The sequence below is a fragment of the Oncorhynchus tshawytscha genome, linkage group LG16 (genome assembly GCF_018296145.1).
Source record: "Oncorhynchus tshawytscha isolate Ot180627B linkage group LG16, Otsh_v2.0, whole genome shotgun sequence".
In the NCBI taxonomy this organism is placed as follows: Eukaryota; Metazoa; Chordata; class Actinopteri; order Salmoniformes; family Salmonidae; genus Oncorhynchus; species Oncorhynchus tshawytscha.
In genome coordinates, this window is record NC_056444.1 from 71,518,583 (window position 1) to 71,545,580 (window position 26,998).

The 26,998-nt window shown below is 40.6% G+C and overlaps 1 protein-coding gene across 12 annotated transcripts in view; it reads right to left on the reverse strand.

Moving 5' to 3' along the window:
* The window catches only part of hspg2 (heparan sulfate proteoglycan 2), a 181,428-nt gene extending 155,319 nt beyond the window's left edge, over window positions 1-26,109 (reverse strand). For all 12 annotated transcript variants that reach the window (XM_024376139.2, XM_024376138.2, XM_024376129.2 and 9 more), the window contains exon 1: window positions 25,694-26,109. In XM_024376139.2, coding sequence (XP_024231907.1) covers window positions 25,694-25,762 — 69 coding nt within the window. In that variant the 5' untranslated portion in view covers window positions 25,763-26,109. The remainder of the gene's footprint in view (window positions 1-25,693) is intronic.
* Between the last annotated feature and the right edge of the window lie 889 nt (window positions 26,110-26,998).

A 26,998-nucleotide genomic window follows, 5' to 3' on the forward strand; every position in this document is an offset into this window, starting at 1 on the left:
AGTCAGCTGCCAAGCGGAGGGGGAAGTCAGCTGCCAGAATCTAGTGGGAAGTCAGCTGCCAAGCGGAGGGTTTCCAGTTAGAATCCCAGGTCTGACGGGAAGAATCTAGCGGGAAGTCAGCTACCAAGCGGAGGGGCGGAAGAATCTAGTGGGAAGTCAGCTGCCAGTGGGAAGTCGGAGGGGGAAGAATCTAGCGGGAAGTCAGCTGCCAAGCGGAGGGGCCAAGCGGAAGAATCTAGTGGGAAGTCAGCTGCCAAGCGGAGGGGGTTTCCAAGAATCTAGTGGGAAGTCAGCTGCCAAGCGGAGGGTTTCCAGTTAGAATCCCAGGTCTGACGGGGAAGAATCTAGCGGGAAGTCAGCTGCCAAGCGGAGGGGAAGAATCTAGTGGGAAGTCAGCTGCCAAGCGGAGGGGGAAGACTCTAGTGGGAAGAATCAGCTTGCCAAGCGGAGGGGGAAGAATCAGCTGGGAAGTCAGCTGCCAAGCGGAGGGGGAAGAATCTAGTGGGAAGTCAGCTGCCAAGCGGAGGGGGAAGAATCTAGCGGGAAGTCAGCTGCCAAGCGGAGAGTGGGAAGAATCTAGTGGGAAGTCAGCTGCCAAGAGGAGGGTTTCCAGTTAGAATCCCAGGTCTGACGGGAAGAATCTAGCGGGAAGTCAGCTGCCTAGTGGGAAGTCAGCTGCCAGGGGGAAGAATCTAGTGGGAAGTCAGCTGCCAAGCGGAGGGGGAAGACTCCCAGGTCTGGAAAGAATCAGCTGCCAAGCAGCTGCCAAGGGGGGGGAAGAATCTAGTGGGAAGTCAGCTGCCAAGCGGAAGGGGGAAGAATCTAGTGGGAAGTCAGCTGCCAAGCGGAGGGGGGAAGAATCTAGTGGGAAGTCAGCGGCCAAGGGGGAAGAATCGGAGGGGGAAGAATCTAGTGGGAAGTCAGCTGCCAAGCTAGGGGAGGGGGAAGAATCTAGTGGGAAGTCAGCTGCCAAGCGGAGGGGAATCTAGAAAGAATCTAGTGGGAAGTCAGCTGCCTTGGGAGGGTTTCCAGTTAGAATCCCAGGTCTGACGGGAAGAATCTAGCGGGAAGTCAGCTACCAAGCGGAGGGGGAAGAATCTAGTGGGAAGTCAGCTGCCAAGCGGAGGGGGAAGAATCTAGCGGGAAGTCAGCTGCCAAGCAGAGGGGGAAGAATCTAGTGGGAAGTCAGCTGCCAAGCGGAGGGGAAGAATCTAGTGGGAAGTCAGCTGCCAAGCTGAGGGTTTCCAGTTAGAATCCCAGGTCTGACGGGAAGAATCTAGCAGGAAGCCAGCTGCCAAGCAGAGGGTTTCCAGTTAGAATCCCAGGTCTGACGGGAAGAATCTAGCGGGAAGTCAGCTGCCAATCTGCCATCTCCTGCTGCTATGCCCTAGAGAAAGGCACTTAGCTCCCCCCCACAACAGCTTCCTGGACACCCAGTGTGCCAGCCCCTTGCACCACTCCAAAAAAACCTGCGTATGTACACTGAGTATAAAAAACATTAGGAACACCTTCCTAGTACTGAGTTGCACCTCCCTTTTGCCCTCAGAACAGCCTCAATTCGCTGGGGCATGGCCTCTAAAGGTGTCGAAAGCGTTCCACAGGGATGCTGGCCCATGCTGACTCCAATGCTTCCCACAATTGTGTCAAGTTGGTTGGTGGACCATTCTTGACACACATGGGAAACTGTTGAGCATGAAAAACCCAGCTGCGTTGCAGTTCTTGACACACTCAAATCGGTGCGCCTGGCACCTACTACCATACACCGTTCAAAGGCACTTAAATCTTTTGTCTTGCCCATTCACCCTCTGAATGGCACACATACACAATCCATGTCTCAATTGGCTTAAAAATCTTTCTTTAAGCTGTCTCTTCCCCTTCAACTACACTGATTGAAGTGAATTCAACAAGTGACATCAATATGGGATCACATCTTTCACCTGGATTCACCTGGTCAGTCTGTCATGAAAAGAGCAGGAGTTCCTAATGTTTTGTAAACTCAGTGTACAGTATGTGTCTTTCGGCGCAGTTGGGTTAAAAGCTCAATTCAAATTTCGGTTGGACCGTATGTGCAAATTACCAACAAATTGATCTCAATCTTAACCAGTTGACAGATGCATTTCACATCCCCTATCCTTACCATTCAAAGACTTTGTAGACTTCGGACACCAACACCAAATGCTTCGCCACCACCTAGACATCTTTTTGCCAGAGGTTTATGCAACAATAGAAAGCAGGAGGCCTTTCCTGGTCCATTTATTGAGAGCAGATGGGAGGCCTCCATTTCCTACTATAATAAGGCGTAATTACAGGCATGGGGGGGGGATCTGGGTGTCCGTGTGAACATCTCCGGAGCTCTGGATGATAATCAGGCAGACAAGTCAGGCAGACTAGAAAGCAGTGAAACTAACTACAGACAGACAAAACTGTCTGTTCTTCTGAAACTCACAGGCATTATTATTAGGGCTGGGAATTGCTAGTGACCTCACAATACAATATTATCACAATACTTAGGTGCCGATATGATATGTATTGTGATTCTCACGATTCTACAGTACCAGTCAAAAGTTTGGACACACCTACTTATTCAAGGGTTTTTATTTTCTACGTGGAATAATAGTGAATACATCAAAACTATGAAATAACACATATGGAATCATGTAGTAACCAAAGAAAGTGTTAAAAATTCTTCAAAGTAGCCACCCTTTGCCTTGATGACAGCTTTGCAAACTCTTGGCATTCTCTCAACCAGCTTCATGAGAAATGCTTTTCCAACAGTCTTGAAGGAGTTCCCACATATGCAGAGCACTCGTTGGCTGCTTTTCCTTTACTCTGCGGTGCAACTCATCCCAAACCATCTCAATTGGGTTAAGGTCGGGGGATTGTGGAGACCAGGTCATCTGATGCTGTACTCCATCACTCTCCTTCTTGGTCAAATAGCCCTTACACAGCCTGTAGGTGTGTTGGGTCATTGTTCTGTTGAAAAACAAATGATAGTCCCACTAAGCACAAACCAGATGGGATGGTGTATCTCTGCAGAATGCTGTGGTAGCCATGCTGGTGAAGTGTGCCTTGAATTCTAAATAAATCAGTGACAGTATCACCAGCAAAGCACCCCCCCACCATCACACCTCCTCCTCCATGCTTCACGGTTTGGAACCACACATGCAGAGATCATCCGTTCACCTACTCTGCGTCTCACAAAGACTAAATATTGGACTCATCAGACCAAAGGACAGATTTCCACCTGTCTAATGTCCATTGCTCTTGTTTCTTGGCCCAAGCAAGTATCTTATTATTATTAGTGTCCTTTAGTAGTGGATGATTTGCAGAAAATCGATCATGAAGGCATTATTCATGCATTCTCCTCTAAACAGTTGATGTTGAGATGTCTCGTTACTTGAACTCTGTGAAGCATTTATTTGGGCTGCAATTTCTGAGGCTGGTAACTTTAATGAACTTATCCTCTGCAGCAGAGGTAACTCTGGGTCTTCCTTTCCTGTGGCGGTCCTCATGAAAGCCAGTTTCATCATAGCGCTTGATGGTTTTACGACTGGATTGACTGACCTTTATGTATTAAAGTAATGACGGACTTATCTTTGCTTATTTGCCATAATATGGACTTGGTATTTTACCAAATAGGGCTATCTTCTGTATACCAATCCTACCTTGTCACAACACAACTGATTGGCTGAAACGCATTAAGGAAATAAATTCCACAAATACATTTTTAGTAAGGCACACCTGTTAATTGAAATGCATTCCAGGTGACTACCTCATGAAGCTGGTTGAGAGAATGCCAAGAGTGTGCAAATTTGTCATCAAGGCAAAGAGTGGCTACTTTGAAGAATCTAAAATCTAAAATATATTTTGATTTGCTTTACACTTTTTTGGTTACTACATGATTCCATGTGTTATTTCATAGTTTTGATGTCTTCACTATTATTCTACAATGTAGAAAATAGTAAAAATAAAGAAAAACCCTTGAATCAGTGGGTGTGTCCAAACCTTTGACTGGTACTGTATATGTATTGTGATTCGATACTACGATTTGACAGTGATTTGATGTTCCGAACAAATTACTCACTATACATACCAAACATTAGGAACACATTCCTAATATTGAGCTGAACCCCCTTTGCCCTCAACTCTACCTACAGTAGCTAAAAATAAACAATAAAAATCAAATCAATACTTCAAGTCAAGTAACGATACAATATCACCCAAAAGATCAATCGCAAAATGTAACTGTATTGATTTTTTCGACAAGCCCTAATCATGAGTCAGTTCGTGGCCTTTCTTCAAGGAAAACGTCTCAGAAGAATATAATAATTTAGCCTAGACTTTCACAACACTCTTAAAAAAAGTGCCACTTTTTTATATTTTCCCTGTAATTTGTCTAGCAAGTGTTTCCCCCCAACCCAAATATATGAGCAAACACTCCCTTGACATGATTCCTGCAGCTAAATCCAGGGGTGGGGATTGGACCAAGAGGGACAGCAGGAAAGGAGAGAGAGAACACTGCTGACCAGTTTTCAGAGACATCACACCCTGGTCTTTGCTGATCCGACTATGAAAACTCTGAGCCTGCCCTTCGCTGTCTGTCTCGTCTGCTCTTAAAAAAAAAATAGGCATGAAAAAACAGCTTTGTCCCCCATTATTCTGTTATCTCTGTAAATCTCCCCTCTGTGCAATCTTTTCCATTAGTTCTGCCTAAGGGAACCTCAACCCCTGCCTCCATGTCTGGTGAAATAACAGAGCTGAAGCGAGACATGTGCCCACAGCGGGCAGGGCTTGTGTCTGTGCCAGGGAATCTGACTGCAGTCTCGCCTCCGTGCCATATTTCAACCCTGGTGTGCCCCTGGCCTTGACTTCACGTCTCCACCCCTCCACCCTTTGTGTCCAATGACAGGGCCATAAAAGGGCCGACAAGGCCAGAATAGAGGCTCAGCGGGAGTAGGTCTGGTGGGGATTGGGGAAAGACAGGGCCCTCCTGATCCCTGGTACAACTGGAACAGCCTCTTCTATGCCTCTTCCAGAGGCCCTCCAGCAAGTCAACATAAATCACAAACTCTCTCAGTTAGTGGAAGAACCTTTAATTATCTCTTTAAAGGCAATAATTGCTTGAATTTGTTAAGAGGTGCTACTAGCTGGGTGAATATAAACTGTGAGGCCTCTAAAGGCCTAGATGGTTGTGGGGAAGCTTAAAATAGATCCGCAAGAGTTGACTGGAAACATACACTTCCACATAGACCTACAGCCTAGAGTACATTGAACTGAAACGTCAGACTCAGACATTATATATTAAACAGGCCTTTCTAGAAATCCAGGTTCTATTCTATTCTCTAAAATACAAACAAAGAAATCCAAGATGCAAGACTCCAAACTGTAGTCACAACAATCAAATCATAGCTGTTAATGATTAATCAAAATCATGTGTTAGAATGAGTTTCAGCTGTTGGCCCATGGTTCTTAGTGGTGTGGTGGTTGTGAGGTCATTCCTTGTGGTCACTAATCTCCAGGACTTTAACTATCATCAACTGGGTTTACTTCTACTGAGAAACGCAAGCAGGCCCACCGGCAATGTGCTTTCAATGAACATCTAGCGGGACTGCAATCAAAAGATCATCATTACTAACCTGTCAAGGTACAACTGAATGAAAAAAATCATAACTGTTTGTAGTATTTTAGCCTGTTGTGACATGGAGCCATGCTATATTAACCGAAAACATCTACTCAAGTCTTGACACTGAACTATAAAATAATGAAGCCCTGAGAGTCGTAACGCGTGACAAACTTCTGAAAGCTGTGTAGATGTAACCTATAGGCAGGCAGTGTGTGTTTGGGTCACACTACCCAGCCTAGCCCCAGGAATCATCAACAGATGGTTAGGGTGGAGGGAAAAGAACATGTAGCCACTTTAGTCTGTAAACCACAGAAATTCCCTCGCTGTTTCCAAAACCATGAGTAGAACCACATCCAGTTCTAGCTTGCCTGCTGTGCCAGGTACTGCGTACTGGGTGAACCATTCCTGAGTATATACCAAATTGTGCACAACATCTGGGCACACAATAGAAACAAATATACCAAAACATAATTTTAGTTTGGGGTTGATTGTTTTCCTTGGATGTGTTTGCCCATAATCTTATCGTGAACAGAAAAAAACATAGGTCTGAAATAATTCAGTAAGCCTCAGCACATCAATAACCAGGAACAGTCTCCAAAGGACACATTGGACATGGTGTCTGGTAAATGTCTAAACGATATAATTGCGATGATAGCCACTAGCCAGCATGGTGCAATGGCCACGATTCTGATCTAGCGAAGCACTCAACCACACACAGGATCCACATTCCATCCACATCAAACAATGGTTCAAGTTTCCTTCCCACAACTTCTCCCTGTAGTATATTCACACACACACACACACACCAGGGTTTCTGTTAGCCAGTAATAGCTGGCTTTTGGCCAATTTCTTTTTTTTGAAAAGCCAATAAATAAAATTGGCACCAGTCAATTTTTTGCCTATTCATTGATGGAAATACCAGTCGTTTGAAATAGATTTCACTGGTTATGCTTATCGGTCTATAGGTTAATTTGCATAATTTTGTTGAATTAAATTGGCGAGTGTGTAGGCTACAGTATATTCATTATGTATCTTATTAATCACAGATAGATATACAAATCAGGTTTTCCTTTGAGAGAAAATCTGTCAGTGTGCGCGAGAACTGCTGCTGTTGTAGCATCTCATAATGGCAGCAGAAAGCAGGCTTCATCAACACGCCACACACCACTTTTCAATCAGTTGGAGGCAGTACGCTATACATTTATAAAAATATACTTCATTGTTTGATCCCTGAACATTTTAATACATATTATGAGGCATGTCTTACCTTGCTTCAAAATAGCCTATTAGATCTCCTCTCTTTCAACATTTCTAACAGATATTTTCATTTCTGTCACATGAAACCGGTGGCATGTGCAGTGCTCTTTTGACAACAGTGTTTTCCCACTAATTGCATAATGGAACAAAGATGTTTGCGTAGCCTACTGCCTTGTGCGCATTGCAGCACTTACTGTATAATGTGAAGAAATCAGTGTTTATCAACATTTTAAGATAAAAGTTCTGATCTTTCGCATCAGACTCATTGCTTTTTAACGCTTCTTTATGTAGCCTAGGTCTACTGCTTGTATGCATTTCAACTCTTTTCTACTATGGGAGTTAGTAGATTGATATACGCTAGTCATTTTGCTGTTTGGTACTTGTCTTGTTGGCTGAGGAAAAGTAAATGTGGACAGTTATTATAACATCTTCAAAGTCAGCATCAGAATTCAGTAAGAAGGACAGCACATCGTTGCATCCTCGACTTTATTTGTTCTGTTAAAATGAATGACCATAATCTAAATGTGATTTCTGTATTTCTGATCCCAGTTGGTGGATGCACTAATCAGGTTGCTCACCTAATGCATATGGGTCCGTCAGATTTCTCAAATGTCCGGTAAATTTAAATGTTGCCCATGCCACATTTTCCTAACGGAACCGTGACACACACAAACACACCTTTCCAACCTGTAACTCCTACCTGTAGAGGTTGAGAAAAAGGTGAAGCATTTTCTAATGAAGTCAATATAGTTTATTACAATTTTTGCATTACTAAATACAATTTGATATGACAAACATTCCTGCTATGATGTGGGCCTACATCAAATGCCTCATTGTGAAGTACAGTAGCCTTGAAAACAGACCACATCTCCTTTTAAGTAGATCAACGTCAGGAGTTGGAGTAAACGTCTAATTTTGCATCACTACAAAATAATTTCCAGCAGATTGCGACCAGCAGCAGTACTCCCTCAGTCTTAATTGAGGCACAATGTTTCTCTCCTTCATTTACTCCATACTTCTTCATCTCTGGCCAACAGAGGCAGGCTAAAGGCCAGTCAGAAACTCTGGAATTCACTCTCACTGATACTCTCTTTTCATTACATTAGCTAACACAGTGAGTGGTTGTTATTAGGTTCAAATCAAGGTATTTTCCCTGACAAGACACGGCTAGCTAGGCTAACAAACCTGTATGGAAAGTATTACATAACTGGACTCGGTTGAAGCTGTGATGGAAATCAAAATATCACATACACACTTTCAGAGGGAATTATGAAGAGTAAAGTATGTAGTTCTAGTGAGGTTTGGTGCAATCGGGTCCTAGGCAATTCATGACTTTGTAGTTGGAATATGTTGACTGCCAGGTTGAGATTTATATGGGCCTAATATGCAGCTCTGACTGCCACCAAACCACAAACAGTAAATAAAAAGAACTCAGCAGTCGGCAGTTCATTTCTGACTGCTTTATATTACCACAGATGCAACTGAGTTTCAACTTTTCTTCCAGAACGAGATAGAATACTTGGAATGACTGTGTGGTGGGTTTAGTGATGCTCTTTATATGGATCCACATACCGGTATGGATTTTTATAATACCTATAACAATATTTTAATGCTGTGCTAAATTAAATGAAAAATTGTACAAATTGGACTACATCACTGTCAGTTTTCTCATAGTTTGGTTGAATATAAACCCATCAGTACAAAACCACTTAGAACTCCTTTGTTGCCATTAAAGGGTCATGCACTACTCATAATATACTCAACTTTTATTATTCAGAAACATAAAATACCCTAAAATACACTATACCTTAAAAAATGATACAAATCTTATGATATATTTTGCCGATATCACTCAGCCCTAGGTGGATTTGTGCATGTTCACTCTACATGAAGGGATTATGGGAAGGTGGAGGGGGGAGCACCACAAACCGTGTTCTGGGAGGAAAAATACCTATGATTGAAGTTCTTGGGGATTTGCCGTTCCAAACACACTTCAGACAGCAGACGGATCAGGGGGAGAAAAGAACAACAAATAGGATTATTGCTGTGGCTGTGGGTATGTAGCTAGGCTCTATAAGACAGACAGACAGACAGACAGACAGACAGACAGACAGACAGACAGACAGACAGACAGACAGACAGACAGACAGACAGACAGACAGACAGACAGACAGACAGACAGACAGACAGACAGACAGACAGACAGGACATGCTCTGACTGCAATGTGCCCGGCATGGCACCGGAAACCCTGAAAAAACTTTGCTCCAGGGAAGTGGGACTCGACTTCTCCTGCAGATGAATCCAGGTTTCATTTCCCCAACAGGACGATGAGTCAGCATCAGGACGGCCCTGTTATGTTCTGTAGACCATCACAAACAACTAACCACCACACCAAACAATGGTCTGATAGTTGGCAAAACCCCCTAAATCCCAACCTTCTGTCGCCTGTTGCTCTAAATATACCTCATGATGAGACCAATCACTTGCCCAGATTTCCTCCCTGGTTTCTCAGGATGTACTGGAGGGTTGTGTGCAGTGAGTTAAATCACACAGGGAGGAAAATCAAGAACAGGTGGCTAGGAGTTGGAGATACAGCCAGAAAGTGAGCTGAGCACAACCAAATTTGAACCGTCCTTCATACTACTGTGGCCTACCCCAACCCCACTAGAGCCCCATCACAAGGCATATACCAACAGCAAGGCACAAGGTATATTCTGAGACTAGAGACTAGAGAGAGAGAGAGAGAGAGAGAGAGAGAGAGAGAGAGAGAGAGAGAGGCAGCATGTTTTACACACTTTCACCATTCTCCCTCTCTGTCTCTGAGATGCTTTCCACCACCCAGAAGGGAGGAGGTTGAATTGTTAATTTCCAATGGGGAGGCTGTTGACATGCTAACACAGAGCAGACTCCTGCTGGCCTCAGAGGTTTATCTCCTAGCTGTTCTCTCTAGTTGGCCTCTGTAGGGCAGGCTGAGGGAGGTGCAGAGGAGAGGCCCTGGGTGCCGACTAGAGAGCTGAACACTTCCAGGCGCAGGGCTATGGGGTTACACAGAGGCAAACTGAGACATATTTTGGCAGGGGCTTCAAAAGATACCTGTTTGCCAACAGTGCACGAGTACTGAACGTTACAGTTAGTGTTCTGAATGCGCCCATTAGGTCAAATGTACTGGGTGAGGTGCAAACTCAGGAGAAACGTTTTGTATTTTGCATTCATCAACAATAGTATGCAAGTTATTATAAAGGTTTGTGCCATTTACATTGAAAAACATAGGATTGTATAAAGCAGAGTATTTAATAAAGTATCACTTTTCACAGGCAGGATAAAAAGTTGTCACTCACAGTATCAACAGAGGCCCACACGCCCACTTAAATAAAATACAACATACAGTAAGCAGAAGTAACAAGTCATTTCCCCCTCTTGTTTATCTTTCTTCCTTTTGCAGTGAGGCATAATAACCAAAGGGCATCTACATTCCTTCTGCCTGTCTTTCTCGCTGGACACCAATGGTTTAATAACACCCTGGGAGAATGTGCATCATATTAATAACACCCTGGGAGAATGTGCATCATATTAATAACACCCTGGGAGAATGTGCATCATATTAATAACACCCTGGGAGAATGTGCATCATATTAATAACACCCTGGGAGAATGTGCATCATATTAATAACACCCTGGGAGAATGTGCATCATATTAATAACACCCTGGGAGAATGTGCATCATATTAATAACACCCTGGGAGAATGTGCATCATATTAATAACACCCTGGGAGAATGTGCATCATATTAATAACACCCTGGGAGAATGTGCATCATATTAATAACACCCTGGGAGAATGTGCATCATATTAATAACACCCTGGGAGAATGTGCATCATATTAATAACACCCTGGGAGAATGTGCATCATATTAATAACACCCTGGGAGAATGTGCATCATATTAATAACACCCTGGGAGAATGTGCATCATATTAATAACACCCTGGGAGAATGTGCATCATATTAATAACACCCTGGGAGAATGTGCATCATATTAATAACACCCTGGGAGAATGTGCATATTAATAACACCCTGGGAGAATGTGCATCATATTAATAACACCCTGGGAGAATGTGCATCATATTAATAACACCCTGGGAGAATGTGCATCATATTAATAACACCCTGGGAGAATGTGCATCATATTAATAACACCCTGGGAGAATGTGCATCATATTAATAACACCCTGGGAGAATGTGCTTCATATTAATAACACCCTGGGAGAATGTGCATCATATTAATAACACCCTGGGAGAATGTGCATCATATTAATAACACCCTGGGAGAATGTGAATCATATTAATAACACCCTGGGAGAATGTGCATCATATTAATAACACCCTGGGAGAATGTGCATCATATTAATAACACCCTGGGAGAATGTGCATCATATTAATAACACCCTGGGAGAATGTGCATCATATTAATAACACCCTGGGAGAATGTGCATCATATTAATAACACCCTGGGAGAATGTGCATCAAATTGGGGTTAAGAAAATACAATTCTTGAAAAAAACAGAGCTTTTCTTCTCAAGACAGGCAGGGGCTTGTCAGACATTGAAGGAAAGGAAGGCATGGGCCTTACAACCAGTTCAGGGGTTTGGGAATCACCCGTTCTGTAGATAAGAAACAACAACAGAACGCGTGATATACACACCTCTGGACGACAGGGTCACGCTAGGCATTAACAAATGGAAAGATTGAAAAATAACAATATTTTCTAAATATTGTACTTTTGACAAAAAAATAGAGGCTCCAAAAACATAATTTCTATAGCCATAGAAGCCTTGGTAAATAGGGTAACTAACCCTCTTCAGTGCTGCAGAGTAGGGAAGGCTACAACTAGGGAGGATTCATATAACAATACATGAACTCCTCTTGAAAATCAGCAGAGCATTCAAATGGCTTAACGTCAATGCCAGTGTAAAAAAACAATGAGGAGGATTCTAAAGAACACAGATGATGATAAAGTGCCTTCAAAGGGGAAAGTGCCATACTAATTTAGCATTTCAATGAATCTCCAATAAGTGGAGGGCCAAGAGACAGGCAGAGAAAACCGGGAGAGAACGCCTCCCAGCACAATACAAAGTCTACATCCCAAATGGCACTCTATCTCCTATATAGTCCCCTACTTTTGACCAGGGTCCATAAGGTTTTGGTCAAAAGTAGTGCACTTTATAGGGAATAGGGAGCCATTTGGGACATAGAATAGTTTCTCTCTATGATGCCTCCTGCCAGTGACCTCAGCCTGAACTCAATTGGCTCTCTGACTGACAAACATAGTTCCATAAAAGAGGAATGAGGAAGAATCCATCTAGACTAAAGCTTTTTCACTCAAGCTGAATCAGCACTAAATAAAGCAGGTATTTGGAATCAAGAGTATTTATTTAGACTGTTTATGTCAGTTAGGCTGATCGGAGGCCATTGACACCATTAACCTTTATTCAAGGTTTATAGTGAACCTTTGCTCTTGAACCTTATAGGCCTGTAATCCAGCATAACTCCACATGTAATGAGGAGAGGAGGCTTTCTGCCCACATCATCACAGCAATGTACTGAAGTGTGACATATAGTTTAGGATGATGTGTGTTCCAAAAAAGAGCCAAGCAAAGATCTGGGGTTAAGAGAGGGACTTGCCTAGTTAAATAAAGGTTAAATATAATTTGTTTTTAAATCTGGGGTTAAGAGAGGGAAACGGAGAATGGGGAAGAAGGGGAAACAGGGTTTCTCAGGGGCCAGTGACAACCCTCTATTCATTTACACCGGTGGGCCTCCACTGCTACATTTTTGCCACCACTCCAAAAGATATGATTTATAAATACAAAATGGAAATATTTGCAGATATGTTTTGAGAAAAAAATTGTGAACATTTTCAGTGTGGAGTTAAAGGACTAAAATCCGATATGAAGTATGTAGAAAAGATCATGGAGCTACAGAGTTTTAAATAATATGATCTTTAACTAACAATCACCAAAATATAAACAAGACAGTCAGGGAGAATGTAAAATTCCAAAAATGGCATGTTATGAGGCCCACATTGATTTTGTTATAACGTCTGAGTTAATCAGATAGCATAAGAACATGGTATAAGCATGGCACTATGTGTATAATTGAAGGAAATTTGCTTTGAAACAGATCTTTTTTCTCACCCCACTCCCTTTGCCACCCACCGCTGCTGGAAAAATAACCAAGGGGAAACACTGGGGTCTCCTGTTGCATCAAGCAAGACAGGCGGCACAGGAAGAGGAGTATGCGTGCTGCTCCTGCTTATGTCAGCACATGCTCCGTCCTGTACCAGCTGAGGTGCAGCTGTGTCTGGAATCTGCCCCTCCATCTGACACGGAAGTGAAACACATGAAAGTCAAGCACACCCTCCCCACCACACCCACAACCACAGAACACGCTGCATTGTGAGAAGAGGACTAAGATGCTTGTTTGTTGAGTTGATTGACAAAACAAAGCAATTGATTTATTAATGCAAGAAGACGTCTAAGATGCTTGTTTGTAGAGCTGAGTGACAAAACAAAGCATTTGATTTACAGTTTTTTACAATCACTTGGGCACTAATTTCGGAACCTTGATGTCATTTTTCAAAACTCTAGACACAAAACTCACAACCAATGATCAAAATGCAAATTTTTCAAAACGGACACATTTTCCAATTGCTTGGATTCAATACACATAAATCTAAGATAATTTGTTCATTGAACTAAAATCACTTGTTCAAAATAACACAACTTCAACATCAAAGTATAACCATTTCAAAATGCAATTCACACGTTACATCTGAGATGACTGTCTATTTATTTCATTACAATGATTTAACTATCAATTGATACAACTGCTCAAAATGATAAGTAACTGTTGCATTACTCTTAATGCATAGTTTTATGGAAACTGACAAACAATATTACATGTTTAGTTCATGAAAGTTTCAGGATAACGAGATCCATTGACACCAATTACCGTGGAATATGAACCAATTGGACTACATTATCTATGGATGTAATATTTCATCATCATTCTTTATCAGACACTGTTTCTATGGTCCCATGTACCACTTTTCCAGACCATGTTTTCAGATTTGACATTACTGTACACTCACCAGCCACTTTATTATGTACACCTATCTAGTACTGGGTAGGACCCCCTTTTGCCTCCACAACAGCTGGAATTATTCACAGTGTTGTACGTTAAGAGATGCCCTTCTGCACAACACTGTTTTAAACAGCTGTTATTTGAGTATTTGTGGCCTTTCTGTTAGCTTGAATGAGTCTGGACATTCTCCTCTGAACTCTCTCATTAAAAAGGTGTTTTTGCCCACAGAACTGCCGCTCACTGAAAGTGTTTGTTTATCGCACCATTCTCTGTAAACTCTAGAAACTGTAGTGCGTAAAAATCCCAGGAGGGCAGCTGTTTCTGAGATGCTGGAATCACCATGTGTGCCATCAACAATCATACCACGGTCAAAGTTGCTTAGATTACGCATCATGCCTGTTCTAATGTTTGGTCGAACAACATCTAAAGCTCTCTACCCTATATACTCTATATATTGAGTTGCAGGCAGCCACATGATTCGCTGTTGGAATGTAACCTTCCTTGATGAGCTAAACCAGGTCTTTAGAGCTGATGGCGTGACCTATGTCATTGTGTGGGATAATGTCAGGTTCCACCATGCTCAAATGGAGCAAGCATGGTTTCAGGCCCATCCACAATTTACCACCCTTTACTTAGCCCAATACTCTCCTTTCCTTAACCCGATTGAGGATTTTTTTCTCAACATAGAAGTGGCAGGTATATGATAGGCGCCCTCACGAACAAGCCACCCTTCTCCTGGCTATGGATGATGCATGCAATGACATCACAGCAGACCAGTGTCAGGCCTGGATTCGCCCGAAGATTCTTCCCAAGATGTTTGACTAATTAAAACATAAATTGTGATGTGGATGAGAACCTGTGGCCAAAACCACAAAACAGGGTTGATGGAAATATAGAAGTACAGTAATCCTTTGTTTTGATTTTTACAGTAAGCCAGGTGAGGAGCACTGCAGTTGATGTTTTACTGTAGTTTTTTTCTTATTTTGTAGCTAATTATTTTTGAAACCTATGTTGTGATTTTATTGTATTTCATCAATAAATTTCATATTTTGTTCAATGATTCCACTGTGTCTGTAGTATTCTCTCTACTAGTTATTTTACAGTGATGTATTTACGTGTAGTAGCATAATGAAACATGTGACATATTTTGTACTACAATGTTTAATGATTGAACGAACAACTACACAGTGAAACTATCAGTATCTTGTGTGTGGGTGATCTAAATGAATGTTCCTATGGTATTTCATGTTAAGTGAGTTTTCTGAATCAATGATTCTGCCAGTGCAAGGTTTCTTTAAAGATATGAATGCACAATGCAATGTTTTGAACATTGGACAGCCTGTGTTACAAGTGATGAACGTTTTGAGTTTTGTGTCTAGAGTTTTGAAAACTGACCACAAAGTTCTGAAATTAGTGCCAAAGGGATTGTAAAAAAAACTGTATTAACTGTGAGTCTTGAATTCTCCGCTGCTCGCTAGAACACATTGTTTTGCTATCAGACAATTGAGAAAGAATCGTCTGTGTGAATGAATTAATTAATGAATAGTAAAAGCAGATTCTTTGTTTCAAGTTGAATCAAGTTATGCCTCAAGCTATAATAAACTTAAACAAGATGAAAGGCACAATTGCATGAGAACCATGAATTGAAAGGTTTATCCCCAAGGTGCAGGAGAATCTCTGTAGTGAATAAATCATGTAGAAACCTGACTACAGAACACAAAAAGTCAGTTTCAGAGTCGTAACTGCTGTAACCATCCTGTGTGTGTGTGTGTGTGTGTGTGTGTGTGTGTGTGTGTGTGTGTGTGTGTGTGTGTGTGTGTGTGTGTGTTGGGTCTTAAAAACTCCAAAAGTAAAACAGTAAAACTAGGAAAATTCTCCATCGTGAGGAAAATGGCTATTTTAAGCTTAGTGGTTAGGTTCAGGGTTAGAATTAGGGTTAGGTAAGGGGTTAGTGGTTAGGTTTAGGGTTACGGGTTAGGGATAAGTTTAGAGTTATGGGAAGGGTTAGGGAAAATAGGATTTGAATGGAAAAAAATGTTTCGTCCCCAGGAGGATAGGAAGAACAAAACGTGTGTGTGTGTGTGTGTGTGTTTGAGGAGGCCGGGGCAAACCAGCCACTTCACAATAGCATTGTCCTCTGAGACAAGATGGCATCCTTCCCCTCTTGGGGGGGGGGCTAACTCAACAATGCAATGTTTGTCAAGCCAAGTCAAGTCAAATCAAATTTGATTTGTCACATGCTTCATAAACAACAGGTGTAGGCTAAAAGTAAAATGCTTACTTATAGGCTCTTCCCAACAATGCAGAAAAATAATAACATGAGGAATAAATACACAAGGAGTAAAGATAACTTGGCTATATACACCGGGTGAGTAACGAGTTGACATGCAGGTTGAACGAATGAGATAATTGAGGTAGATATGTACATATAGGTATGAATAAAGTAACTAGGCAATAGGATAGATAATAAACAGTAGCAGCAGTGTATAGAGCCTTCTGAAAGTATTCACACCCTTTGACTTTTTCCACATTTTCTTGTTTTACAGCCTGAATTTAAAATGGATTCAATTGAGATGTTGTTCACTGGCCTACACGCAGTACCCTATAATGTCAAAGTGGAATTACGTTTTTAGAAATGTGTATTAATTTATTAAAAATGAAAAGCTGAAATGTCTTGAGTCAATAAGTATTCAACCCCTTTGTTATGGCAAACCTAAATAAGCTCAGGAGGAAAAATGTGCTTAACAAGTCACACAATAAGTTGCATGGACTCACTATGTGTGCAATAATAGTGTTTACCTTGATTTTTGAATGACAACCTCATCTCTGTACCTCACACATACAATTATCTGTAAGGTCCCTCAGTCGAGCTGTGAATTTCAAAACACAGATTCAACCACAAAGACCAGGGAGGTTTTCCAATGCCTTGCAAAGAAGGGCACCTATTGGTAGATTGGTAGGGAAAAAAGCAGACATTGAATATCCCTTTGAGCAAGTTATTAATTACACTTTGGATGGTGTATCAATACACCCAGTCACTACAAAGATACAAGCGTCCTTCCTAATTCAGTTGCCGGAGAGGAAGGAAACTGGTCAGGGATTTCACCATGAGGCCAACGGTAACTTTAAAACAGTTACAGAGTTTAATGGCTGTGATAGGAGAAAACTGAGAATGGATCAAGAATGTTGCAGTTACTCCACAATACTAACCTAAATGAAGCCTGTACAGAATACAAATATTCCAAAACATGCATCATTTTTGCAACAAAGCACATAAGTAAAACGGCAAAAAATTGGCAAAGAAATGTACTTTATGTCTTGAATACAAAGCCTTACGTTTGGGTAAATCAAACACATCCCAGCAAGACTTTAAAATGGCTATCTAGCAATGATCAAACAGGTATCCAGCAGGTTTATTTCACTGGTCATCCCCAAAGCCAACACTTACTTTGGCCGCCTTTCCTTCCAGTTCTCTGCTGCCAATGACTGGAACGAATTGCAAAAATCACTGAAGCTGGAGACTTATATCTCCCTCTCAAACTTTAAGCATCAGCTGTCCGAGCAGCTTACCTGTACACATCCAATCTGTAAATAGCACACCCAACTACCTCATCCCCATATTGTTATTTATCTTGTTGCTCTTTTGCACCCCAGTATCTCTACTTGCACATCATCATCTGCACATCTAATGCTAAATTGTAATTATTTTGCCTCTATGGCCTATTTATTGCCTCACCTCCCGAATCTTCTACATTTGCACACACTGTACATAGATTTTTCTATTGTTTAATTGACTGCACGTTTGTTTATGTGTTGTTGATTTTGTCACACGGTTTTGCTTTATCTTGGCCAGGTCACAGTTGTAAATGAGAACTTCAACTGGCCTCCCTGGTTAAATAAAGGTGAAAGAAAAAAAAGGGGGAAAAAGAAATCAACAAGCAACTTGACAGAGCTTTAAGAATGTTAAAATAACCATGTGCAAATATTGTACAATCCAGGTGTGCAACGCTGTTAGAGACCAGAAAGACTCACAGCTGATATCACTGCCAAAGGTGATTCTAAAATGTATTTACTCAGGGGTATGAAATCTTATGTAAATTAGATACTTCTGTAATTCATTTGCAATAAATTTGCAAACATTTCTAAAAACATGACCCCAAGCATACTTCCAAAGTTGTGGCAAAATGGCTTAAGGGCAAAAAGCCAAGGTATTGGAGTAGCCATCACAAAGCCCTGACCTCAATCCCATAGAAGAATTGTGGGCAGAACTGAAAAAGGGTGTGCGAGCAAGGAGGCCTAGAAACCTGACTCAGTTACACCAGCTCTGTCAGGATAAATTTATTGTGGGAAGCTTGTGGAAGGCTACCCAAAACATTTGACCCAAGTTAAACAATTTAAAGGAAATGCTACCAAATACTAATTGAGTGTATGTAAACTTCTGACCCACTGGGAATGTGATGAAAGAAATAAAAGCTGAAATAAATAATTCTCTCTACTATTTTTCTGACATTTTACATTCTTAAAATTAAGTGGTGATCCTAACTGACCTAAGACAGGGAATTTTTACTAGGATTGAATGTCCGGAATTGTGAAAACGGAGTTTAAATGTATTTGTCTAAGGTGTATGTAAACTTCTGACTTCAACTGCACATGGCCACTTGATTATTTTTAGCTTCAGTTTAGACCGGATACAGACACTTACGTTCGCCGCACATTACCTTCTCAGACTGTTAGCTAACGTTAGTGAACGGTCGCGGCTAACACAAAATAAATGGAATATGTTAGCTAACGTTCGCAACTATTTAATTTGCTGAACGCACCTCTGGTAGCTAGTCAATACAGAACAGGTAGATAGTCAGAACAGGTTGCTCATCAGAACAGGTAACTCGTAAGAACAAGTAGCTAGTCAGTACAGGTAGTTAGTCAATAGAGAACAAATAACTAGTCAATACAGAATTTGGGAATTTGCATCCCTAACATGTGTCTGAAGTGCATAGCTTAAACTGTGTGGGGTAGCAGTCAGACCATTGTATATAGCATGTTGCTACACCTGCAATAACATCTGCTAAATATGTGTATGTGACCAATACAATTTGATTTGATTTGATTTGATTAAAGGATCACAGCTATAAATCTTCTTAGGGATAGCCCCCTTTTTTAAATTTTCGCCTAAAATGACATACCCAAATCTAACTGCCTGTAGCTCAGGCCCTGAAGCAAGGATATGCATATTCTTGGTACCATTTGAAAGGAAACACTTTGAAGTTTGTGGACATGTGAATGGAATGTCGAAGAATATAACACAATAGATCTGGTAGAAGAAAATACAACCGTTTTTTTGTGTTTTTTTTCTAACACCATCTTTGAAATGCAACAGAAAGGTCCATCACTCTGGTTGTAATTCCGATGGTGTCCACAAGATGGCAGCAGTGTGTGTGCAAAGTTTCAGACGGATAAATTGAAGTATGAGCAAACTACATGAGATTTAGTGTGAAGTCACCCAGGTACATTTGGGCAACATTTACATTCACATTACATTTTTCTGCAAGAAAATCCTCAAATCTGTATACTTGGACATTTATTTAGCTTTTCCAGTATTAGTAGCCCTATTATAAGTTCAACATTTGCAAAACGCCCAGTTTTCATAACTTCATAAATCTCCATATTCTTATCATTTCTGTCCAAAAGGAAAAGGCTTGCTGTCGCACAAGGTTAGCAGCAACATTTTGCTACAGATTCCATATACTCCCGTAAAGCCCAACTCATTCGCTATCTAGCTAGCTTTGTTTGACCCTGATTGGTGCTTATTTGACAAAGTTACAGTCAATCAAGTGAAGACCGCCCGCGTCATCGGCGTACCATGAGGGCGTCGCTCTCCGACCAAATTTGGTGTCCTATAGGATATACTACACTCTTAATGATATAGTGAAGTCTGGTTACGTTCTAGGATCTCTGGGGAATAAATACGAATGTGATTTGACGGGTTGAAACAACGTTTAGGGCTAGATTTTCACAGACTCCTTTCTTTGCAAATTGAACGAGTGGAAATACAAAATCGATTGTGCATGCTATATGGACCTTTTTGGGATATGAAAAGGGATTCTATCTAACAAAACGACACTTCGTGTTATCTCTGGGACCCTTTGGATGATAAATCAGAGCAACATTTCAGAATGTGTCATGATCGCTGTCTTGAAAATCAAGGTACAGCGTGGTAAGCGTACATTTTTCTTTATTATAAATATCGCAGACAAAACAAGAAACAACAAAAACGAGCGTGAAGCTTACTAGGGCTATACAGACCACTAACAAAGACAACTACCCACAAAATACAAAAGGAAAAAAGGCTGCCTAAGTATGATTCCCAATCAGAGACAACGATAGACAGCTGTCCCTGATTGAGAACCATACCCGGCCAAAACATAGAAACACAGAACATAGAGTTTCCCACCCGAGTCACACCCTGACCATCCAAACATAGAGAATAAAAAGATCTCTACGATCAGGGCGTGACAGAATGTAAGTACACATTTCACCTTCAGAGGTGAATTTATCAAACCTATCGCGGTGAAAAAAGTGCTTTGTTGTTAGGAGCTCTCCTCAAACAATAGCATGACATTGTTTTGCAGTAATAGCTACTGTCAATTGGACAATGCAGTTATATTAACAAGAATTTAAGCTTTCAGCCGATATAAGACACTTATATGTACCGGCATTTGTTGTTTCTCTCAAATCTGCGATCGTGACGTTGACGGAACGCCTATCCCTAATAAAGCATCAACTGACTTCTCAGCTTCTAAATCTCACCACACGTGTACAGACAGATCTGGGGTGACAAAACAGCAGCACACAGAATCAAACTCCATTGCTTACTTAATATACCACACACATGGCACTAGCTATATCAAGATGTTGCATAACATTTAGATGGGAATAAATGGGTTGAGTTTCATAGGATTAAAAAAGACCAAGGTTTATGACAATGGGCACACAGTCTGTTTATGGTCACAGGAATCCAGGGCACCCTTCCCCCGCGTGGCTCATGCCACCCCCAATGAAGTCAGGGGACACTTGTGGCTGTTGCAGTCCATACCGGGAGGAAGGGCTCGCAGAGCCAAAATAGTCAGCAGTGCTCACAGTTCTGATGTCAGACAACCAGAAAACCAAGTGACCTCAACTCCAAACTGCTCGTAATGACAGGCAGTCAGGACGGGCACAGAACCAGATCAAAAACCGTGGCTCTGACAATATCCTGGACAGATGCTGCTTGCTTTGCCAAAGTATGACGTAAAGATTGACGTTCTCAAGTCATGAGAAAACAGGAGGGTCGATAAAACATAGGAAATGCCAGCTTGAGATAACAGGGAATATCGAGCAATGCACTTCTATACCCATTTCTGAAATCTAGTAAACCAGGAAAATATGAGGTTATATTGTTGTTATTACATACATCATCCCCTTTTCAATACAAGTTCACACTTTTTTTTATTTAATCTATTTTTCCATTGTTTAATTTAAGAATTTCTACTTATTATGCTTAAATAATCCCCAATACAAGGTATTGGTGGTTAATAGCAGGATGAGAGCAGTTGATTGAGTTAGTCAACTGGTATGTGCCATTTTATTGATGTTGATTGTTTGAGTTGATTGATCCGACTTACCCTGACATTCCAGAGGAGTGAAGGGGGCCCCCATCGCAACGGCCCTTTCTATCCGGGATCCTTGGGAAGTCCTTACCCCATTGAAGTTGAGATGTAAAATGGTTAAGGTTATGATTAAGGTTAGGGTAGGGGTTAAGGATAGGGTTTTCGGGTAGGGACATCCCAAAGATCCCATTGAGCACTAAGCCCACAGCAACAGCAGTATGTACTTAATTGAAACATAGAGTCAAGCCTGTCAGTGTGCAGACTCAAAACGCAAGAAACAGATGCTGCTACTGATAATTAAATTATGTTGCTATTGTCATCCTTGGTTGTCATCGAGGTTACTGGTAAAACTATATGGAAGCCAACTCCTAATACAGACAGGCGAGTCAACATGTATCAGATGATCGCTGAATGGAGACCCAAAAATAAGTTGAACATTGACAGCGATTCATGACATGCTTGAAAATTCAACTACAACAGAAAAAACACATACTTCAGCCAATTGGACATGACAACATTTAGACTTCCCATTATCATCATGTAAGCCACAGGATTGACAGCGGGCTCCTCATCAACATGTTCCATGTTTTGTCTGTTACCCTCAGCTTACTGTGGTTTATTGACTATCTCAAACAGGTGTTAGACTGTGTATCTGGGACAGGGCTTCCAAGAGAACGCTCATTCTCTGATGAAATTAAAAACAGAAAAGTGCCTGACAGACAGACCTTGACCGCTTTTTCTATTTGATGAAAAATAGATGAGAATCCAGACATGATCTCAGGGGTATAATTATTCTTATCATGTGGGATAAAGTGCCATCTCCTCAAATCAAATCAAATTTTATTTGTCACATCGTAAACAACTGGTGTAGAGACTAAGAGTGAAATGCTTACTTACGGGTCCTTTTCCAACAATGCAGAGTTAAAGATAAAGATGAAAAAGATAACATAAAAATAGAAATAGAGACAGGAGGAATAAATACACAGTGAATAACAATACCAAGTAAAAATAACGTCTATATATAGGGAGTGCCAGTACTGAGTCTATGTGCAGAGGTACGAGGTAATTGAGGTAGCTATGTACATATAGTTAGGGGTAAAGGGACTAGGCAACAGGATAGATAATACACTGAGTTGTAGAAGCAGCGTATGTGGAGAAGTAGCAGCAGCGAATGTGGTGAGTGTGAAAGTGTGTGTGTGTGGCGTCAGTATGCATTTGTGGGCATGTCATGTCTCTTTTGAGCATACTGTTTTTAGAACACAAGGCCTGCAATGGAAATAAATATGAGCACATTTATCTATATGCCAACAGATCGCAACAATGCCTAATTTATCATAACCATACAGATAACAAATCCTCATTTCTAAATTTCCCCGTATTCACTTACTCAGTTTATTAGGTCCCCCTCCCAAACCCCTCTTTGCCTCTAGAACAGCCAGAATTTTGGGGGGCATTCAAGAAGGTGTCGGAAACGTTCCACAGGGATGTTGGGCCACGCTGATGTGATGGCATCACACAGTTGCTGCAGATTGGATGGCGATACATTCATGTTGTGAACAGCCCAATTCATCCCAAAGATGCTCCAATGGGTTGAGGTCTGGGGACTACACAGGCCACTCAGGTAAACTGAACAAACTGTCATTTTCAACATAGACAAACCTTATGTAAAATATGTTGACTTTGTAACTTGGAAACCATGTCAGATCTTCAACGTTATAAACACTATCAGAAGAAAAAATAGTCTGGGCAGCACCTCTTACTGGAGAGCTGATCTATCTACAGCTGTTAATTTGGTCTCCCAAACAGGATTTTAACCAAGCCCTGCTTAGCTTTGATAATTGTGACTGACTACTACCTATGTGCTATCGTGAGAATGATTATTGAGAGATCTCTAAATAATTAAATATATTCACTGTTGCTATCAAAGTCATTTCAAAAGGTAGGTTTAACACAGCAAATTAAATGCAACCATACTTTATAAGTCATATATAAATAATGATACTATTTAGGCCATTTACAAAGTCATCAACAGCTATTGTTTCAATTCAACCCAGGGTTCAACTAGAAATAGACAATACATATAGACTTAGGGTTTCAAGCTTTGGTTCATTTCAAATGTAATATTCCAGTTAATCATTAATATGTCAGAATCACGTCTCCATCTAAATAAAATCTAAGTTAAAGAATAGGAGTAAATCAAATCAAGCTTAATTCGAAGTGCATTTAAAGTTTGATGAGATTAGATTTAGTCCTATTCTTGAACTTAGATTTTTTGTTGAGATGGAGACATGACTCCAACATATCAATTATTAATTTGTAGACAAACTGAATATTGAATTGTGTTTGGTTGTCAACGCAACCAATTATCAACATTTGAAGGAGATGTATCTTATGCTTGGATAGCTCCATCTGTGCCACTGATTTAGTCTGGCTTTAATTCCAGTTTGTCTACAAATTAGATTCTTGGTTGAGATGGAGACATCAATCCAACATATCAATAAATAATTTCTAGGCAAACTGGAATTAAAGCCAGACTATGTCAGTGGGACAAAAGATACATCTCCTTCAAATGTTGATTTTTGGTTGCGTTGACAACCAAACACAATTCAATATCCATTTTGCAATACAGACAGTAAATGTACATGTCTTCTTATGGAATGATATAAATCATCCATGTTCAAAATAGCATGCAAAGGTCAGAGGTCTGTGGAGACCTTCACAATTGATATAATAATTTACGCATAATCTTGAACAGTATTGATCACTGCACTTTGTACTCTCAACTGCAACCCAGGTAATTTGGTTGTGCTATTAGACGAAGCACAGTGATAACACATTAAATTGTTGGATAAATACAAAATGCCTGACATTGTATTTCCATTGGAATTTGGTTGTGCTTTTAGATGGTTGAAAACATAGTGATAACACATTGGGAATTCAACAAACTTCTGGCTGTCTTTTTGAGTGGGTGAATATAGGTTGAAATCTCATCGATCAATGTGTCAACTAAATATTACCCAAATTTCCACGTTGAAATGACTGGTGTGTCCAGTGGGCAGTGTTTGGGCATAGAGTCAGTGCAAGAGAGTCAGTTCAAAAAAGTGTCAATGCAGGTGGTCCGGGTAGCCTTGTTTTGTAGTTTTGTCTTAAAGCTTGGAGTTATTGTCTCCTACAATTCACATCACTTGAGCACAGGGCCAGGCTACACTATACATTTCATACATCATTCTTATGATCCAATGTGAAGCTCTATTAGAAGAGATATTCATAGAACATTTTGAATGAATTGAAAACAGTATGCCACTAGCACAAGAACTGAATCAAGTTCGAAAAGTATGCTGATGAATATTCATACAAGAACAAGTGGCATTATCAAAGTATATTGACACAAGTTTGCTGATACCTGTTATAGACACCAGTATTTCCCCCTAGAAAAAAGCGGTTACAATCTAGCTTACCAATAAATTGGTTTTAATGCACAGTAACTAATAAGCAACCAAATCTAGATTCTGACCAGTGTCCTTTCACATCCATTCAATTATTGTTTTATGTAGCCTTTGCATAAATTCGCAAATAATGGAATAATGGTCAAACGCTGCCAGTTTTCCTAAAGCGTTTCATGTGAAATGAGTGTGGTTCAGACAGAAGATTGAGAAAGTTTTTTTGCATGTAGACAGAAGAGAGACTTGACTATGAATAGACTGTTTCTATGGACAGAATTAGATCAGCTCTATTCCACTCGATATTGTAGTTTGTCACATTATTTTTTAGAACACGTATAATTAGCGTGTGGTGAATCATATGTATTCAACTATGCTATATATGGGATACTTGCCCCGCAACACCCAAGAAACAAATAGCATTACACTGTAATAAAGTTTTGAAAAGTAGCCTAGTAGTAAGTTAATTTTCTTTAGGAAATAATTTTCGGTTGTGCGTGGAGCAGTGTGAAAACTAGACCAAAATCTTGTTCATGAGAAATATATTAAAGTTCAAAATAAAAGGATGTAAAAGATCACTTACATTTATCAGATGACATGTAAATATCAACGAGACGATAAGTCCAGAGACCGAGTGGATCCGCGTGCCCATTTTCCACCAACCTAGCACAGGCTGCAAATGCTGGGGAAAGGAAAATCAAGGTCCTTCACGTCTGGCCACTGAGTAATGGTTGGGTGCACCTCTTTACACTTTCTATAAAGGACAATTATTTTCTACGTCCCACACCCGGTGGGACTTCATCAACATAAAAATGATTTCTTAATGCGTTTTCTATTTAAACGGAATAAATAAATAAAAATCAATCACGTGAAAGAGATAGATCACTTCGCTCCTACTTTCTCTTGCACTCCGAAACTTCGACCTGTAATGCCAACGCAAGTCACTTGGAAGTCCGATGCTATTGCGATACACAAGCCACTGCCCTGCGTAAAAGGCGGAATGGAATTCAGGGAGTTCTGCTGATAGGCAGCCGTAATCCCTCCGTGAGGAGACGCCGACCCACCTAGCATATCTTTTGCTTTACATTTTTAAAACAACCCCATTATTTTTAAATGTGTTAGGCTATATGGTTAAATGAACATTGAAATGGATCATAAATTGGATTTAATGTAGAGATGAATAATTACGCGTAAACTACGCACCAATACATATACTTTCACTGTTAGTCTACTACAACTGTTGTTTACGAAGCATGTGACAAGTAATATTTGATTCGATTTTTTAAATTTAGAACGCACGAGGCGTATCGTGCCCGCCTAAGATATTTGGAGCGATTGACATCATGACATCATGCATCACATTCACCACCATCTTAACCAAAAGCGGTTTAGTGGAAGAGCTTTCCACGCTGTGGAAATTACTCTACCTTTGACCTTTAGCCTGTAGGCCTAAATAGAATGTTTCTCCCAGTGGTTTAGGCCTACCTTGATGCTGGAGAAGTCTGAGCATCGGCGCCCTCTGTTGTTGATCTCGAATCAGTTGTTCTCGTTGACCATCGAAGGCTTGATGACATTTCTCCACTGTATATCTGTGATGTGCATTTCTCCACTGCATGTCTGTGATGATGAATTACTGTGATTTAACAGTACATTACAATGTAGACTTGCTCTACATTGTATGCCACCTCGGCCTATATTCTTTATGAAATCAATAAGCAAAACTATCATGAAACATGTACTTTTCTAGCCCTTTTCTAATGATTTAGTGTTAGCCTGGAATAACAATTCAACAACAACAGGAACACTATGGTGATACTCTTTTTTTCCTTTTTCTTTGTTACATACATATATTTTGAAGGATGCAAATTCAAATGTGTTACAAAACTCT